Genomic DNA, 19,621 nt, shown 5'->3' with positions numbered 1-19,621 from the left:
GATTGAGTTCACATTGAAGCTGAGTTTACAGTGAGTTGTATTACTCACAACAGAGCTAACAGTTTAGTTACAGGGTCCTAAAAGCATCACTTATGTTATTCACCTGCACTACCTTTAGCTAGATCTCAGTAACACTGCATGCTTGGTCCTTTCCTGTAGAAAAAGCAAAAGTAAAACATAGCCTATCTTCAGCTCTTAACCATAAACACAAAAAGAAATATACCAAAGCACTTGAAACTACACCAGGCCCTAAAGACCCAGCAACACACCCTTCCTCCCACATCACTGTTCTGCCTTAACCTGCTTCTGCTTTCCCCTTTTTAAGTACCTAGACATGCTGGAGAGTGATTTTCAGCCAGTCACAGGCAGCAGAGGCACTGCACCTGTGCACATAAACCTTCCATCCACAGCTGATGCTCTTTGTCACCTAAAGACCCCTCTCAAAAAGGTAGAAAACAGCACATTTCTATTACATAGTATTTACCACATTGGTTTTATCCTTATGTAATAATTCTATCTCAAGAATGATTTCCTTTGTTTCTAAGGACATAAGAGGATGAAAAATTAATATGTGTTAATAAGTTGTACGTATATTTTTAATGCATACGCTCACTGCTCTATTTCTCAGTAGCATCACTTTGCTTTAGAAAGCAGCTAGCTCTAAAGGGAGGTGGGGGGTTATATGTTTCATTGTGACTTGAACTTGTAATTTCTCTGATTACAATGCTTATAGTATGTATTACTTATCACAGAGCAAGAGAAAGGATTAACCTGTATTTCACAGCTATATTCTTAACAACAACAACAACAAAGTGCTATTTATTTGAGGGTCTGTTGTTTTGCCTATACTTTGCATTGTATGAGCTTTAGAATCCCTTGTGCCTGTAGCACTGACTTTTTTGTGCTAAAGTGTGTTCTGGATTAGGGGTGGATCCCACTTTATCAATGAGAAACACATGAGAGTGGAGCAAACTTAACAGCAAAGTTTAAGAATTTTTGCTAACTCACGTTGTGCCATTGATCTCAAACCAACTAATAAGTGCTGCACTCCTAACCTGCGTATAGCAAAGCTCCTTGCTATTTAAAACGCTGGGAGCAGCTCAGCACCTGAACTTTATATAGCTTTGATAAATGCTTATCACTTCCTCCTCTAACGAGATAGCCTTTGGAGCTGTGTTACAGCTGGGAGGTGGCTCTTCCCCTGAAGAAACAAGCCAGACGTGAGTGTGGCTTTCATCCCGAAACTCTGCAGCTGCTCTCCATACTCCCTACGCCCGGTTCTCCCTTCTAACCCCCGCTGAAGATAAGGCGGAGAGGAGCCGCTCGGCTCAACTGTGGGGCCGGGCGCTGGAGCGAGAGGGGCGGTGCGGTGCTCGCAGCCCGCCCAGCCGCCGGGCCTGCCTTCCTGCTGCGCCGCCGGGGTAAGGAGCGGGGCCTGCGGTAGGCTGCGCTGAAGCCGCGGCCTTGCGTGGAGGCCTGCCCGGGCGGGAGGCGACCTTGATGGGGGCGCCTCTACGCGAGGCCGAGGATGGGCGGGATGCGGCTAGGCCGCGCTGTGCGGGGGGAGGCGGTCCGTGAGCGGGCGGGGAGAGCTGATGTTCAGTGTTGGGATGTGGCTGCTTGGGAATGGGAGGCTGCCCGAACGAGGAGCACCAGGATGCTGTCGCTGGGATGGGTGGCTTAGTGATTTTCCTAGCCCTGAACTCTGCTGCAGGCTGGAAACAAGGCCAGGCTATCTCATGTAATAGCAGCTGGTTTCCTGGAGCCTTGCCAAGCTTGAGTTGGAATTTGATGGTTTCAGCCTTAATTAAAAGGTTATGACAACGTTTGTGGTAAAAAATGGAGTGCAACTTGTTTGCAGTGCAGCTAGTGTGCAGTGCTTGCCCATACTGAGGTCTGTAAAGCCTTCAAACTAGAAGGGATGAGATTTTAACTGGTTATAAGGAAAAAGCTTTTTACAATAAAGATGGTGAAGCACAGGCACAGCCTGCCCTGGGAGGTGGTGGTGTCCAGCACCTGCAGATCCCTAAGGTTGGGCTGGATGACATTCTCAGCACCTGGTGGTGCCCCTGTTCATTGCAGGGAGCGGGACTGGATGGCCTTTAAGGGCGGTTTCTAACTCAATTCCATGATTCATTCGACCTTTTCTCCCCAGCATGCACTGAGGTGCTGCTGAAGATAAAACAAAGCTTCATGAGCAAAAGTGAAACTAGGTGTGTTTTATGCTGATTGAAAAGCAACCAAGGTGGGGAAATGAGTGGAAACATTGTCTCAGTGCTTCACCATGTGCTGCCTATAGCAAGCTGGTCATTACGATGTACAGCTGGGTTGGCCTGAGGTGGTTATTTGGGTGGGAGGGGTTTTAGCTATTCTTCTTTCTGTTTGCCCTGTAAATTTGTCAGCACTTTACATTTTTATCTAGTATTTTTTCTTATTAAACTGTTTAATGACTCTCTACCACAGTATTGTGTTATATTTTGCTTCTGAGGTAATGAAGTGTATTTAAGGATGATTAAAATCATATGGTGTGGGATTTCCTGTGTCCTGTATTAATACTGATTAATTGATGCTGCTTAAATGAGAAATCTTAGTTTTTGAGTAGACTGACTGGCTGATTTCTGGCTTATGAGCCCAAATTCTTCTTGCTTGCTTTGTGCTGTGTACTGGAGCAGATGGCAGAAGACTTGCTAACTCTGTGCAAGTGTGCTCACGGAGCCTTGATCCATTTAGAGCACAACTTCGCACTTCTTTCTTCTTCAACATCAAGCACAAGATAGCACTGACCACAGATGCAGGGGAATATTTTCTCCCTTCAGATTGATCACCCTCTTTGCAGTAGGGAAAGCATGCTGTAAGAACTTTAGGAGCCTGGTCAACATGATACAGGGTTGTAACACAGAAAGTGCATTTCTCTTAGACCCTATTTGAGGGTTGACTGCTGCTGGGGAAGGGTCTCCTCCTGGAGATCCTTCCCTGGTAGAGCAAACCTGGAATCTTCTGATATGGGTAAGCAATCTTTTTCCCTTCCTTTTGTAACACCTTTCTAATGTTCTAGTCCCTTGTCATAACACCTCTGGTGAAACACCTTTTCCCATTATATTGATCTGTCCAATTGCTACAGTGGGTCCATCTGGTTAATTTGTGTAGCTCTTGTCATGTTCTGTTTTGAGCTGAGAGGTCTAAACTCTTAAACATAAATACCTGTGTAGTGAGTAGAGTATTCAGAGTTCAGTGAGGAGCTGAAGTAGCAGCCAGCCCTTCTTTACTTACTGTGTGAAGAGTAATGGAACTGATGAGCCTTTTCATTTACAGATGGCCTTATTCAGTATAGCCCATAGAATCATAGAATGACCTGGGTTGGAAGGGACCTCAAGGATCATGACTGATACGTGCTTCTGTGAAGTATTTTCCTTTCCATTCCAGAATGCTAAAGTCAAGCAAGAGTATCCTTTTTTCCTAAAACAAACAAAAAACACTAAAAAAAAACACCCTTTGTCTATTTATGTGTTTATGATTGGAATTGCTTTTTTCTCTCTGTCTTTCAGGTTGTCAATCAGTCCAAGAATGAGCACATGCAAGAAGTCTTATGCTGACCAGGCTGCAAATCTTGAGAAGTTCGACCCTGAAATCCTTTCTGAAATTGAGAAGCTCTTTGCAAAGAAGTTTTCTTACACTAAGCCGCTTAATAATGAGTGGCAGCTCCCGGATCCCAGCGATGCCTTCACGTGTGACCACAAGGAATTCAACTCGCTTCTTGATCTGAAGAACTCGATGAACGAAGTGAAGAACCAGCTTAGTGATAAGAATCTTACCGAATGGCACCAGCACACTTCGTTTACCAATAAAGCGGGGAAAATAATTCCTCATGTGAAGAAATCTGTGAATGCTGAGCTGTGCACCCAGGCCTGGTGCAAGTTCCATGAGATGCTGTGCAGTTTTCCTCTCCTCCCTGCAGAAGCTCTTCAGGAGGGACAGCTGAATTCTGTTCACCTCTGTGAAGCACCGGGAGCTTTTATAGCCAGCCTCAATCACTACTTGAAATCCCACCACATCCACTGTGACTGGAATTGGGTGGCTAATACTCTAAACCCATATCATGAAGCAAATGATACCCTTATGATGATTATGGATGACCGTCTTATAGCAAATACGCTGCCTTGGTGGCACTTTGGCCCAGACAATACCGGCGATGTGATGTCATTGAAACATCTGACAGGACTTAAGAACTTTGTAAGTAATATGGCCACAGTTCACTTAGTAACTGCTGACGGCAGTTTTGATTGCCAAGGAAATCCAGGTGAACAGGAAGCTCTCGTCTCACCCCTCCATTACTGTGAAGCAGTCACTGCTTTAATGATCCTGGGTGTAGGAGGATCCTTTGTTTTGAAGATGTTTACCCTGTTTGAGCACTGTTCCACCAACCTTCTCTTTCTGCTTAACTGCTGTTTTGAGGAGGTCCATGTCTTCAAGCCAGCCACTAGCAAAGCTGGAAACTCGGAGGCCTATGTAATTTGTCTTCGTTACATGGGCAGAGAGAGCATTCATCTGCTGCTCTCTAAGATGATGCAGAACTTTGGGACAGATATGGTCAACAAAGCTCTTTTCCCCCAACATGTGATCCCAGAATCTTTTCTTAAAATACATGAGGAGTGTTGCATGTTCTTCCACAGGTGCCAGGTAGAGACTATCTGTGAGAACATCTACCTCTTTGAGCACATGGAGGAAGCGGAGCAGGCAAAACTGAACAAGTTAAGAGACTGTGCAGTGGAGTTCTTCATGCAAAGGTTTTGTATGAAACCCATTGCTAGAAACAGCTGGCTTGTCAAGAAGTCTCAGGCTGGTTGCAGCATGAATGCAAAATGGTTCGGGCAAAGGAACAAATATTTTAGTACGTACAATGAAAGAAAGATGCTGGAAACCCTTACGTGGAATGATAAAGTGGCAAAGGGCTATTTAGATCATGTGGCTGAAGAACACAGTTTAAATAATGCTGGTAAAACGTGTATTTTGGAAGGATTGTCTTCTAACCTAAAGTGTAACTTGTGGTACATTTTGGAAGGAAAGAAGCTACCAGCAGTGAAATGTTCTCCATTTTGTGATGGCCAAGTCTTGGAAAACCTTAATGAAGCTATGAATGAGCTGGTGGGGAGGCAAAAAAGCAAACAGCTGCTGCAGCTTTGTCACTCCTGTGAGGTACTTCGTGGGGAGCAGATAATGGCAGAAGTGTCTGATCTTTCCCAGTCTTATCGGGAGGTCCTGAATGGAAAATGTGGGGACAAATTCAAGTGCCTTGTGGTGGACTTCCCACCCCTTTATGATGCTGAAAGCCAGCCCAGTATGGAAATAAAGTGCCTCAACTTGGCCACGCTGCTGACTTTTAGCTTCTCTTTGCTTTATGATGGAGAACCAAAATACCAACAGCAGCTTTTGGGGTGTGTTCTGCATTCCCTGGATCAGCTTACAATGGGAGATGCATTGATTCTGCCTATTCTTTCTTGTTTTACACGTTTCACAGCTGGCCTGGTGTTTGTACTGCATTGCTGTTTCAGATGCATCACGTTTGCTTGTCCGACTTCCCGTGAGCCTTTGAAGGCGTGCACTGTTTTGCTGTGTGTTGGTTACCAGGGTGTCCCAAATCCTGTTATTGAGTACCTGCAACATCTGCATAAACTAATGAGTTCTTTGCTAGACTCGGATTCTCCCAAGCAAGTTTTGCAGTTTGTGCCTATGGAGAGTCTCCTCCAGGGCAAACTGTTGGAGTTCTTGTGGGATTTGAACACAGCCATTGCAAAGAGACAGCTCCACTTGCTCGTGCAAGCTAAGCAGCAACAAATGACTGGCAATACTTCACTCTAAAATAACCCTTGAATCGAGCAAGTTGCTGCTCTACCTTGTATCTCAGGCAGGTAGAAGTTAAAAACGTTGTTGTGAATATCAATGCCGAGTTTTACGGTCACGGCAGGAGGATGCTTTGAGCTGTCAACCCTACTCATGGTGGACTGGCCTGTAGAAACCCCTGGCTTAATCTCAGGTGTGGGAGGTTGAGGCAGTGTTTGGAGTGGATAAACTGTTTCTTCTATGACAGTTATCTCTTCAAATTTCCTTGTGTACCACTTGGATCAGTGGTGTTGCCTTCATGTTGATAGGTGGTGTGGTGCCTTACCTGTTTCTTCCAGCCAGACTGTGGTGGGCTTTGTTTTGTGACATTATCCTTCTTCTGCTGAGCTAAATGGGGGAGTTCTGACACCGCTGCCTTTTCTTATGGGGTTTGTGGGAGCCAAAAGTTGATGTTGGGGCCTGGCAATATGAAAGCCTGGGATGCAACTGGAGGGATGAGTGTCTTGAATGGGCAACTGGCTTGCAGGGGCTGGGTTGAAAACAACTGCCTCTAAGCAATAGCAGAGGTGTCCAGGGAATGATTCTCTTTAACTCAAAATGTGAACGCAAGGATCATGCTATATGGCCTAGGACAGGTGATTGCATGGCTTTGTCTCCCTGTCCCATCAATGGATGGAGTATTTTAACTTTGTGTTTTTTTTATGGGCACCTTTTCCTTAACCTGATCTGGGACTCCTTGATTGAAGTGCTATTAAGGAGGAACTGCAAATGTTCTTAGGCTAAAAGCGTGGTCACGTAGGGCACTGAAATGCTTAGGAGGAGTGCTAAGCTGAAGGAATGTGATACTTTCTTTGGGTTAAGATTTCATTTGGTTCTCCTCAGAGATAAAAGCTGATGAAATTGCTGACTGACTGCTCCTTTAAGGGAGTTGAATTTTATTTTTCCATATTGCTCCTTTGAGAGCTGAATTTTGGAAGCCTGGCTCGTATATTAACATTTAGTTTTAAGTTTGTAGTTTACACGGGGAAAACTTGCTTGGAGGGAGAAATGGTGTTTGGAAGGAGAAATGATTTACTGCTGATATGTGCAGGATCTCGTAGAAGAAAGTCGGAAACGTGGAGCCAGAAGGAAAATAGTCTCCTGATTAATTACCAGTCACCTTCTGGAAGCACTTCTAATTATGTAATATAGGAGCTTGAAGGATAATTGATTACTGGTAAGGATTAAAAGTGCTGCTGAAAAACTGTTTTGTCTGGAGGTGCTGCACATTTAATAAGCTTTTTTTTTAACGTGTTGATTGGGGCAGAATTTCATGCATTTAACAGTTCATTTTTATTTAAGGGTTTGACAGGTGAATGAGTTGGTGGTTCAGCTCTGACTAACTGATAGCATTTGCTAAAAGCCATGGGGTTTTTTTTACAGCTGCATGTAGGTAGAAGCAGAGAAGCCATGCAAACAGAAGCTTCAGGGGTTGGTCATTGTCCCCTTTCATTTATTTAAATGAGCTCGCTCTGTCATGAGCTGAATCATGCTTCCTCCCTCAGACCAGGATTTGGGATTGCACTGAGAATGAGAGAGAAAAAAGCAGGTAAGAAACACTGTAGAAGAATGACTGACAAGACGGGTTCAAAGACCGCCTGTTACAGTCTCCCTTACCTGAGTCAAAGCAGAATGAAGGTATTGTCCACCGAAGACACCTTTGTGTCTCCGCTGCTGTTTCAGAGGTGATTTATGCATCTGAAACTTGCACTGAGCTGAAGCATATAAAAAGGCTTCTCTTAAAGCAGGGGCAAATGAGGCTTCGAGTGCACGGGTGTTCTTGCATTGTGGTATTCTGCTGTGGAGGCCCAAGTAGAAAAAGCATCCCAACCAGAAGGTGAATCATGTGAGTTTTTCTCCTAACGTCAATCTGATGTTTTTTGAATTCTTATTGTAAAGTAAAATCTGAGCTCTGCTTATGATGTGTTTTTCAGGCTTGAAAATCCTTTCCTCATGGCATTCTGCTTCTCGTCCTTCCTTAGTTTTTAAGACAAAGCATTTTGAATAGCCACAGAATGAGAAGCCAGATCCCTAAAACATAGGAAATCCAATGTCATGCATATCCCGGTGCCCTGTTTGCTCTGGACCTGTTCTGTTGGCAGCTGTCAGGATGTGACAGGAGAAATCCTCTGGCAGCAGCTGCTCCGTCTGTTAAGGAAAAGATCTGATTTGGAAACTCTTCTTTTGTTGTTGTTGTCTCAGTGGCAGCAGTTTCAAAGTTAGGAATGATGCTTGTCTTAATTACGAGAGTCCCCCATTGTCCTGGCTGTCTCAAGACCAAAAATGTCTTTGAGAAGTGACACTTAATTTCACTTGTGACTTTTGGAACGTGTAAGAATGCATGGGAAGAATGCATTAACCTTTGAAGAGAGGGGCTGATGGCTCCCGCATTGGTCAGTGCTGTCAGTCCCTTTGGCTGATTGGGTTTTGGGTGATGGCTGATGAAGCATCTTAATGTCATGGCTGCTGTTACTCTGGCCTCTTTCTTTTTTCCTTTGACCTGTTTGAGGATGAACTGGTTATCAGCTCTCTTCTGTAGGAGCCTCAGTCTTCACACAGGGAAAAGATGGTGGAGGAAGGAAACATAGATTGGTAGATAAGTAGAACGTAGATTCAATCAGTGTGCACGAAAACGTGAAGCAAATTTAGTTTTGCAGCTCTGCTGCTTGTTTCCAATGAAGGACCAGTATCCATTGATCAGCTGCAAGCTCCATTGTTTTGTTCTGAATGTCTGGATCTTCTGTTTTAAGCGAGCATTGCATGGAGGTTAAACAGATTGGATTCCTCACCAACCAAATGTGTTGGTTTTCCTTTTCAATTGAGTTGCATTGAGGCTTGCCAGATATTCTCACTGATCTTATGTGGATTTATTTGGATGTGCACAGATTGTGTGTGTTTTTGCCACTGGCTTTCCAATTTAATTTCTGCAGAACGTAATGAGACTTATAGTATGAAATCCGATAGCTTATTAAAACGGTACTAATTGGTGTCTATTCGTCTTAATTGAAGCTGATCTATCAGATTCCTGCTGGTAAAAGTAGAATATTTAGCAGAATTACAGTTTATTAAAAGCACAACTTGGGATTTAACAAGGAGGGCTTTGTGTTCCTTATGTAGAAAGTGGGAGAAGTTAAGAAGAAACCCCACACCTTGATTTCGGACCGCTGTAACTGGGTGCTTTAGGATGCAATGAAGGAAGGTTGACCAGCAAGCTGAAGCCTCAGAGCTTTACCACTCCTGTTACTGTTCCTAAAACCCATCTTTCAGCATCTGTTTAATTTACAGATGATTTTCAGTTTGTTAATTCTTAATGGTGAAGCAGAGGAAATCCTACGTTAATCCATCTTACCATTTTGGGTGGTGTGAAATGCTTTTGTTTATTAGTTTTAAGCAAGAGCTTCCATTTCAGCCGCAGCCTTTGAATATCTATCTCTTATATTTCTTTTAGGGCTTTGAAAACAGGGAGATTAAAATTTCCTTCCAGAAGCCTGGTAATGGTTTCTCCATCTCATTCGTGAAGCCCTTTTCATGAATGCCATATGGATATCCTCAGCTCCAGTTGTTTGCATTGCGTTCACCTGACAGAGATCAAGCGGGGCTGTTTATGCCAGCGATGCATTCAGCCTGTGGCTGCTCATTTCTTACTCTTTGGGGAATGATTTGGATTGCTGTTGAGCCCTCCTGTGCCGCTTGTGGGGGTCCAGAGCCAAATGCAAGTCTGAACAATGGAGTTTGCTGAAAGTATTAGCTGGTGGATATAGGGACTTAAATAAAAAGAACCTGTATGAGACATTTAAATGCAGGGCATTTTCTCACCTGCAAGGAGAGGCCTTTCCTTGCTCTGAATTCTCTTTTAAAGAAGCTCTGAGGTGTAAGTATGTGTGCAAATAGGTTGCCAGTTGTGTGCTGCCTTTCTTATGCACACGCAGTACATTTGTGCTTGCATGTGTGGAAGCCCCCATGATGATGATACAGCGAGGAAGATGTTTCTTTTGTAACTCATCAATGTGTGCTTTTGTTTTGAAGGGTGTGAATGTAAATGTAAATATTTTCTTTATGTACATTATGGCATATATTGGTTTACGTGGCTGTTGTGTATTTGTTTGGCCCACGAATCTGTTAAAAGAGCTTATCTAAATGGAAGAAAAGCAAAATGTATGCAGAAAAAAATAAACTATATTCTGTTTTAGTTCTTTTGCTGGTCGTTGCTCTACCTGAATGTGGAAGGTGATGACAAAGTGCTGGAGGGAGAACCTGCCTTGCGGACCCATCATCGGTGAATGGAAGAGATGGAGGCCTGCTGAGCATAATGTGTCTGCTGCTCGCTTTCTCAACTCATTTCCTTTGCAGTTTGCTGTTTCAAAGAGACACCGGTGACAGAAGTGGTTTGTAGGAGCTCCGTGGCCTTGTTGCCCATCTTGGCAGACAGATGCTGTGCGTGGAGCCTGTTTGCACAGCAAGGGCTGTCCAAAGGATCTTCAGTTCCTCCTGGCTGTGACAGCCTCTGCGGTAGGAAACCACACTGCAGTTTAGTCTGCAAAGTCTTTTATTAATCCTTATCCAAATGCTTTCATTCAAAGCGCTTGCCTTCAGTGACTGGTGTTATTAAAGAAAAGCTGCGTGCCTTATTTCTCTGCTGTACTGACAAGGGTTCCAACTGGTTGTTGTCTTCAGCCTGGTTATCAGGTTTGTCATGAGACTTTGTGCTAGCTGGTTCTTATTGCAGCTATGGATGCTGACATTTCTCACTGCCACCCTGCTTTGGAAGTAAAGGAGAACCCCAGGTTAGGGGGCTGGCCAATACTGCACCATATCCTCGAGGTAGGAGATGTTATGAGATGTACTTCTCTGGTACCTTGATTTTCATACAGTTGGTAGCTACTGGGAGGGTCATCTTTAAAGTAGAAATGGCTGCTGAAATGCAGGCCAGCGTTGTCTCATTTGATTTGAACTCCAGACTGAAGCGTTGGCAGCGAACATCAAAATGTGCTTCAGGAGACGTGGGTTTGGAAGTGAATGGCCATTAAAATGGGGGCTGCGTTGGAGGAGCCTGTCTGAAGGACTATGTCAGATTTGTTGGAGGCATGATTTAATGTGGCTGTACTGAATGGCAGGGAAATGTAAATGCCTGTAATTGTATTTAAACAGGTCTTCGAAATATTTACTTTTCACAATATTGCAGTATAAAAACATTGCATGAAAACACATGAGGTGGCACATTAGAAACAGGGAAAGCGTGGCTGTCCCTGTTTTCCTGTTAGAAACCTTAAGAACTGCATGTGTGATTTCTTCAGTCTTTAAAGTCACTTTATATGCTACATTATGTTGATTATAAATCTTATTTCAGTTTTGATGGATCTTATGCAAGCTTGCCTGCCAGCTCTGGAGTTTTAGGTGCTGTCAGAGCTAAGCTGAATCACTGAATGCAGAGCAGAGGAATGTTCTCTTTTAGGCTGAGCAGAGAGATTGAGATAATTCTTCCACTGTGTTCTATCAGGTTCTTGGTATCTTCTGGCAAGGGGTGTGTGTGTGAAATTTTACCTATAATACAGTCCTATTTGAAGGCAACTACTGCACCACGCTTGGTGGTCCCTTTTAAAGGATGTTATTCTTCTGTAGGAAACCTGAACGCGTTTATCAAAGTCGTCTTCAGTGTTTTATTAAATGAAGATGACTGCTGCTTGTTAGCAAATTGATTTATCTAAATTGAGGGGGAGCAGGGAAAAGTGCCTGTCATTTGTTGGCAAATTGATTTATCTAAATTGGTGGGTACTGGGGGAGAAGTGAATCAATATTCAAAACTTATTTGTTGCTGAAGTCAGAGATCATTATCTGTACAGCTGAGAGATGGGGATGGATGAAGGCTGCCTGATACAAATGCAAGCTCACACTGCTGTACCCTGAGGTCTTAAGCTGTCAGGTACCTGTAACTCAAAACAGTGATCTGGTGGCCAGGCAGTAATGAAACCTCAATTAGACAGAGGAACAAAGGGGCCATGGTGGTGAAGTGTCTTAATTTAAGTCTCTAGAGGGTTAAGGTGATTAAATGCTTTCTTTATAATCAGTTGACTGCTCTGGGTTGATGGCAGTGTACTCTATAGCTGTTGAGTTGAAACGTAATGAAGTCTGTCTTGGGGTCACAATTAAACTTGGCTCTGAGGTGGCCTCCAATAATGATGCTCTTTAGTAGGTGTGTTTGGTGGAGGAAACTGTTGCTGCTGGGGATGTCTGAATCACAGGAGCAATGTGGAAAGCTGGGTTCCCTGCCTTCCTTCCATACCATAGATGGAAGGTCCCAACTACAGGAGCCTGAGAAATGCACACTGCAAGGTGAGCCCTATGTTGAATAGGTCATGCAGGGTGTTGGGAACCGGTCCTCCTGGGTTGGGATTCTTGCAAGATTCCTCCCAGGTAGCAAGGCTGCTGCTCAGCACTGGTTGCTTGCTGTCACACAGCTCTTAGAGCTGGCTCTGAATGTGTTAGCACAAGCTGGAAGGGATCTGGGTTGGCTGATGCACAGAATGTGAGAGAGCAGCTTGATCCCAGCCAGCTGCAAAGTTTGCCTAACCCTCAGTGACTGCAGGCTCACACTTTCTGTGGAAGCACTGGAGTAGCTGGGTGCTTAATAGCTGTCAGTGCTGTAACCTTAACTATAAATCACCGAGTAATTGATTTCAGGATGTTAATGAAATGTAGATTTACAGAGAAGTACAATTGTGCCTAAGATGCACAGTTAATAGCACTGGTGCTGAACAAGCCCTAAATTGGCTCTGTGCTTCCATTATGAAACAGGGTAGCATAAGCCCATAAACTTCTGTAGATTGCTTTGCTTTTTAATTACAAGACCAGCTTTACCAAAGTGAATGAGCCCGCATACTGAAATGCAGGTTTTCAATCTGGAAACCTGCTCAGAGCTCTGGCTGTTGTCCAGCTGTTGTTCCCTCACCTCCTGCAGGGAGTGAATGAGACCCCAGGCTGAAGATGAGATATTTCATCTGATCCAGCTTCTATGGGGAACTCTGCACAGGATGAGGTCCAAGCGTGAAGTTTGGTCTGGCCGGTTTATCATTGGGTTATAGAGGGGACAGACAAGAAATGGTTCTTTAGGCTGCATGCTGGAGCTCAACCAGCATTCCATAGGCCTGTTCTTGGTCACCTTGTCACAGAGTCATTAAGGTTGGAAGGACCTCTAGGATCATCTGGTCCAACCATCAACCAACCCATCATCACCAGTGCCATCCTGATAGGGATTAGTGTGTGCAACCTGCACGTGGGGCTGGACCTGCACACATGCAGTGGTTGGAAACACCTCCCTGCTTCTCACTACTTGAATCATCCCATCACTCTTAGTTTGGAAGTGACCTGAACCTCTTCCCAGAGGAAACAGTGACAGCAGCAGTCTTGGGAGTGGAAGTAATGAAGCTGTAATTAGCAATTAATGAAATGTGGTGGAACTTACAGTTTTAATAACTGCGCTGGCCTAGAGGTTTGATGCTGAAATGGAGCAGTCTCTTGGAAATACACAACTCTGAAGCTTAATTATGATAATTTCCTTCAGACACCATCTGCTCTTAGAGCCAACTTGTGTGTTTATTCCTTCCCCTGAAGGCAGCTGAGGTTTTAAGGACTCTTCACAGCAGAGAAGATTAGGAGAGGACGGGTGGGTCTGGGCTGAGATGCTCTTTGTGGCTTATCAGACAGAATCTGGGAAGGAAGGTTCTGTTACAGTAGGTGAAAAGGTGTTTGGATATGGAAGGAACTGGGGAAAATCATGGTCAAAACCTGCTCTGTAGTTTGCAGAGAGTTCAGTCTTGTTTTCATTGGGGGTGCAGGTGGGCTGTGCTGCTTGTATTCTCTTCTGAACCCACTGAGCAATGTCTGGAAGACTGTAATTCCTTACAAATGCTGTGATAGAATGAAAGGCAGTGATTGCAAGTTGCCCTTTACCTGAAATTAGTATTGCTAACACCATGCAAACCCCAGGGCTGGGGCCAGTAAAACCCCATTCTGAGGAGGAGGAACGTGGTCCCACAGCAGTAGTGATGCATGTAGCAAAGCTGCTTGTGCCTCAAGTCAGTTGTCTTGTTTTGCTTTACCAGTCATATGCTGTTTTATGCCTTGCTGAGCGCTGTAAGGACAGCTGAGGTTAAAGCAGGATGGTTAAAGTCTCTCTTAAGGGTGATGCTGGAAATTGGGCAGATCATGTAAAACAAGTAGCCAAACAGCCCCTGCCTTCCCCTGACTCCTCATGTAATCACCGATGGCAGGAGTGAAGGGTTGGTCAATGAGAGGCAGTGGATTGGGCTGAATCCTTTCTTCCTTGTCTGCTGCAGAAATGCCTGATGGACTTCAACAGAGCAAAACACTTTTCAAGCAGCAAAGGTGAGAGGATGGTACATGGGGAATTCTGAAAGATGCAAGTGCTGTTGTAGACGTCATCCCTTCCCACCGAAGGGCTGTGTTAAGGATTCAATTTTGTCTTGTGTAAATCAGTTTTAATTAATAGAGCAGATGTACCAACAATGCATCTGGAAATGAAATGGAGGGGAAATAAAAGAGGCAGCTGGTGCTGGTAGGTGTAAATATTTGCTTTCTTTGGAAGTGAAGTTCCTGCTTCTGAAACTTCAGAGACTCCATTTCAGTTTTAGGAGAATGCTTCTTTGCTTGTGGGATATATGGAGCAGAAAAAATCGGCTGAGCCATAATGCTTTGTTTGAGTCTAGGGTGTGTGATGTAAGAAGCGTAAGGCTTTAGAACAGGGCTGGCACGTGGAGTCTGGGTTCCTATTAAAATATTAAGGCTCAGCCCCATGTTGGTATAAGATGCAGTGATTTCAGAGGAGCTGACTGAAACAAGAAGCTTTCCCCTGGTCTCTGTGTCACCATCTGATGGTATAAAGCATGGACAAATGGAGATGCTGGCTTTAGGGCCCTCTGCATTTCTGCTTGAGGTACTGAAGGCTATGGCTGTTCAGGATGATTGCAAGGGTTTGTTACTGCCAGTGACTAAAAATGTGCAGGCACAAGCCTGAAAGCAGAGAGTCTTGAAGCAAATAATGAATGGGAGCAGACAGAACCCCAAACAACTACAAAAACCCACGAAAAAGGGAGAGGAAACTCAGTTTCACTCGTACCTGGAAAGCTGGAGGAGGCAGACAAGAAGGAAGGTTGATCTACAGCAAATATTTCTAGACCTGAAGTCACTTGCCCTTTCTGTATTGTGTTTGCAATGTGAAACACCTCACTGTCTGTCACTTCTGTTTCAGAGCTCTGCTGCCAGTTGCTTGATACCACACTCTGGTTGCTGTTGTCCTGTTGTGGAAAAACTGAATTGCTAACAGTCAATGTTCAGAAGATCACATCCTCAGCAGGTAATGGGATGTGCCTGAAACAGTAGCTTGATTGTATTGGGGACATTTTGCAGAGCTGCATCTTGAGGTTTAGAAGTCAGAACGTTTCAACAGCAGTGAGGTAGGAAAGCACAAAGAGGTTGCAGCTGCAGCCCTGTACATGCTGAGTGTGCACGTACTCCAATGCAGTGCTGTACTGCCCCAAACTGCAGGAGTGACTGTGAAGTAAAGCAGTGAAAGGCTGTGTCATTCTCTGAGGATTTCTGGAAACTAAATGAAAGCAGTGTTGTTCCTGACTTCTTATTCTCTCAGGTCCCAATGTAGCCAGGCTCATTTTGTATCCTTAGGGTGTTCCTTTCTGTTTCTGCTGTGCAAAGTTGTTCTGCTTGATGTTTGTGCTCCTTAATAAGATTATGGCAAAAACTAGGTGTCTGCATCCAAGATCACAAGGCTGTGCCTGAAGAAAGGAGCTTGTGGCTTTCTTTTTAATGCAGTCTGGAGCCTTTCTATTTAGCTTCAATGCACAAATGCCTAACCTAGCCAGATAACCACACCTTGCTAGTTGTGTTATTCCTCTTGAACACAATGGCATGGTGTGGCAGGTGAGTTCTGTGGTTGCAAGTTGCTCTTTGTCTTACCTGGGCTGGTATGTATAAAATGCTGGGCAGCTTATCTTCAAACCTAACAAAGAACAAGTTGTTTATGAAGGGCTTGAGCACTCAGCAGTGATGCTGAGCCCTTTGGAGAGGGGCCTAGTGTGCCTTCAAGTTTCATTCTTTTCAATTGTCTAGGGTTTGCTCTGTACTTTAGCTGACCAGAAAGCAGCAGGCAAACCTGTTGTGTGATGCTTAAGTGCCTGGGCAGCCTGCCCTGCTTTATAGGGGAACTAGGAACCTTTGGAGGCAGTTGGGTAACAACTGCAGTGCTGTAAAGCAGTGAGAGGAAGCAGTTGGTTGAATTCTGCCATCAGACCCTGCAGGCCTTTGATAAAGGGGCTTGTAAGGATGCAGGGCAAGAGAAGAAGCTGTCCTAGGTGGACTGTTGAGAAGAGTGATGTTTTGTCAAGGACTCCACCAGCCAGCTTCCTGCTGAGCTCTAAGATGCAGATCTCAAAGCTGGCTCAATTGAGATGGAGCTCTGCATCAGAGCTGCACTTCAAAACCTGATGGAGAATGTCCCTGCAGGGGGGGGGACACTGTAATTGCCACATCTTGTGACCATAATGATATGGGGGACAGAATAGGGGCAGCTGTAGGGAATAAAGTGAGGTGGTGTGTCTGATGACTCCCAGATCTGCCTTGGAAAGCAGGAGGTGGGAACCTGGTTCTCCTCAGCTGTGCACACCATCATTTCAGCCTGGCCCAGCATTTGTTAGAAAGCAGGATGGAGAAGGGAGACCTTGGCCAAGCTCTTAGCTAGCAGGGTATCATTTCTGCTCTGGTTTTGTAGAGGTAGAAGGTTGGGCTGCTTGAGCTTTGGGTTTAATTTCCTCTGTGGCTCTCCGGGCTGCTCTCCCCAGCTGCCCATCACCATTGCTCATGTTTTCATGTTAGCTCCAACAGTTGGGTTAAAGAAGCCCTTGGTTATTTTCTTTCCCTCTTGGAGAAGTGCCTCATTTGCTTTTTGCAGCTGTCCTGACTCCCTCCCACTATCATTACAGTGAAGCAATGTGGCAATTACAGGGCTGGCCACCCCCAGGGGGAGGGTGTGCTCCATTGGCAGCTCTGCACTTTGTGCTCATCTCTAAAGCTTTTCTCTTCTCCTGAAATGGGTTTTAATGCTCTGCCATTCCAAGTGTGTGTGCAGACAGGAAATGTCCAGATAGTGGGTTGGCTTCAGGAAGCTCCAATTCTTTCAGTCTCCTTTGGATGGTACATTACCCCACATGCTCTCCCTTTTCTCTTCTTTCCCCTCAAAGGATGCTTTCTGAACTGAGCATACAGAGGTGGGTAGTATTCTGTTTGGGGTCTTGTGTAAGGCGAGTCAAAGCAATCCCATGCATCTGGAAGCCAGAAGGAAATGTGTTCGGGGGCTTTGAAGATCTCTGCTGCAGTGACAGCCGTCTTGCTGCCATAGCAGTGGGTTCCACGTCTGTACTTTGTTTCAGAACACTGTAACAAAAACATTCCTGCTATTTTCTTTCCTGTGAGGTGAGAGAATTCCTGGAAATTATCAGGGTCTGGTGGAACCCAGGAGCATTTCATCAGCCTTTTTCCCTGAACTGAATTGAGTGCAGCTTGCAGAACACTTGGCCCTGGGGGCACTGACACGGTGAGTCTGGGAGGTATCTTGGTATTGCACTGGGCTGCAATACATGTACTGAAGGGAGATGCTGTTTGTTGGGGTGGGCTGACCCCCTCCCTTTTTATTCCCCAATGGTTCTGTGCTCTGCATACCAACTAACGGGCTGTTTTCTGTTGGCACAGCTGAGGACCCATCCAGCTGTGTTCTCAGATGAACCCATAGGAGCCCCTTGCTGTGGGCTGCACTGAGCTCCGCTGTATTTTGACAGCGGTTGACATTTCCCAGACAATTATTAAATCTGCCCATTGGCGATGTTTAACACTCTCCTTCCAGCAGTGCTGCCTATAAACCTTGCTTTGCCCTTCAGAGAACTGTTAAGCTGAAGCTTCTGCATTTTGTCACTTGCCAAATGCCACCAGTGAAGCACTGCTCTTGTTGCTTTGGGCTTTTAATTAGGACACATGTGCTTTCCTGATTGGCAGCCAGGAGTCCAAAGTCCAGGAGAAAAGTAGATGCTGTTATTTGTTATCATTGAAGGAATGGGGTTTTTTAGCCCAACTACCTTTGGTACACAGACTTTGGGAGGGGAGGAAACAAGGCCTCAGAACCCAGCTTCCTTCACAGGTTTTTAATGCATGATCTCGTAAAGGTTAAAATACCTCTGGCGATATGGATCAATACGTGGGGATTTAAGAGTGCTCTAAATTAAGCAGACAAATGAGTTAAACTGCATTTATCTAATTCCCCAGCTGTGAATAACCCAGCCTCAGCTGGACGCATTTGAGGCTGTCTGGTATTTATAGCTGAGATCTCAGACTTCCTTGGACGTGGTTGGTTGGTGAGTGATGTCTTTACTGACCAGAAGGTAGGAGGCACTTTTAAGTGGCCTCTTTTAATGCAGATCTGAGACTTTTGCTTTTGTCCTAGACTTCAGACAGTGGCTTTCACAGGGGTCCCATCTCAGGTCTGTTTTTTCTCCTTAGGGCACAGCTTTGTTTTGTTAGAGGCTCTGTGAATTAGGACAGCCTCTAATGTAGATCTGTGGATGTCTCCCTCTAGGAAGCTGTATTCTATGAGGATACAGGGCAGCCTTAAAAATAGTTCAACCTCCCATTAATTACTCGGTAGGAAAGCAGCTGTGTGAATAGCTGAGCAGCAGCTCTGGGTGTTGGCCTTGCAATGGATGCCTGTTGTTTAATCTGAGGGGCTGCTGTAGGGGAACCTCCCTGCCAGCAAGAATCTTCTGAGTGACTGAGAAGTTGTAGTTGATGGGAGCTTACAAGCAGAAGGGAGACTGACTTTTTACACACTCTAATAGTGACAGGACAAGGGGGAATGACTTTAAACTAACAGAGAGGAGATTTAGGTTGGATGTCAGGAAGAAATCTTTTACTCTGAAAGCAGTGAGGCCCTGGAACAACTGTCCAAAGAACTGGAGGTGCCCAAGGTCATGGATGGGCCCATGGGCAGCTTGAGCTGGGGGGCATCCAGCCCATGGAAGGGGTTTGGAACTGGATTATCTTTAAGGTCCCCTCCAACCTAAGCCATTCTATGTTTTCTTCCCTTGTTTGGCTGAGGTGCTTCAGGAAGCCCTTATCTTTTTTCAGCCCTGTAAATACCTTTTGCTCCATCTCTGGGATGCTGCTCCATCCATGTCTGGGATACTGGCACCTATTGTTTCTTGGCGGAACCCCTCTGGTTTGTATTAGTAGCTGCCCTTTTGGATGCCCATCTCTGACTTGTTCTGTTTGTTTCCTTATCTGTCAGCTGAACACAATTGTCGGGGGGGGGTCAGAGCTACAGACAATCCCCTCCTATTGCAAGGAGCAATGGGTGGTTTTGTGATGGTTGCTCTCCCATCCCAGCACCCAGCTTCTTTAACAGGTACATAATTGATCCTTCTCTGCCCATCATCCAGCCGTGCTCTCTGAGGACAGACCTTAGTGCTACTGGATTGCAAGGCTGTGAAGAAGAGGTACATATCCTATTCCATTGCAGGGCTGATGTAGCTTGCTCAGCAGTGGGGGAGCAATGAGAAAAATCCATTTGGGCCATCCAGCCTTGGTCTGACTCACACCAGAGCTGCTCTGCATACTGTGGGCTCAGATATTCACCTCCTGGCTGCAGGGAAGGCTGTAGGCTCTCAAGCAG

General features: G+C 45.1%; 2 protein-coding genes across 3 annotated transcripts in view; both read left to right on the top strand.

The window, feature by feature from the left end:
- Positions 1-1,290: 1,290 nt before the first annotated feature.
- CMTR2 (cap methyltransferase 2) lies at positions 1,291-10,066 on the top strand. 2 transcript variants are annotated; one of them, XM_015873860.3, is made up of 2 exons: positions 1,291-1,421; positions 3,546-10,066. In XM_015873860.3, exon 2 carries the CDS (start codon positions 3,565-3,567, stop codon positions 5,854-5,856), a length of 2,292 nt encoding a protein of 763 aa, XP_015729346.2. In that variant the 5' UTR covers positions 1,291-1,421; positions 3,546-3,564; the 3' UTR covers positions 5,857-10,066. The 2 variants fall into 2 exon arrangements, with proteins under 2 accessions (XP_015729346.2, XP_085407029.1); XM_085550903.1 differs by lacking the exon at positions 1,291-1,421 and adding an exon at positions 2,891-3,006.
- A 5,072-nt stretch (positions 10,067-15,138) lies between these two features.
- HYDIN (HYDIN axonemal central pair apparatus protein) overlaps positions 15,139-19,621 on the top strand; it is a 108,217-nt gene continuing 103,734 nt past the window's right edge. Inside the window, exon 1 of the mRNA XM_032447003.2 lies at positions 15,139-15,247. The gene's annotated coding sequence lies outside the window, so the exon portion shown is untranslated. The remainder of the gene's footprint in view (positions 15,248-19,621) is intronic.

Source organism: Coturnix japonica, chromosome 6 (genome assembly GCF_054131305.1).
Source record: "Coturnix japonica strain WE chromosome 6, WE-NBRP24, whole genome shotgun sequence".
Classification (NCBI taxonomy): domain Eukaryota; kingdom Metazoa; phylum Chordata; class Aves; order Galliformes; family Phasianidae; genus Coturnix; species Coturnix japonica.
This window is presented reverse-complemented; position numbering and strand designations above follow the sequence as displayed.

What these genes read in the sequence shown, in the direction of transcription:
- CMTR2 (XM_015873860.3), top strand. Translation starts at nt 3,565, where the DNA reads ATGAGCACATGCAAGAAGTCTTATGCTGACCAGGCTGCAAATCTTGAG.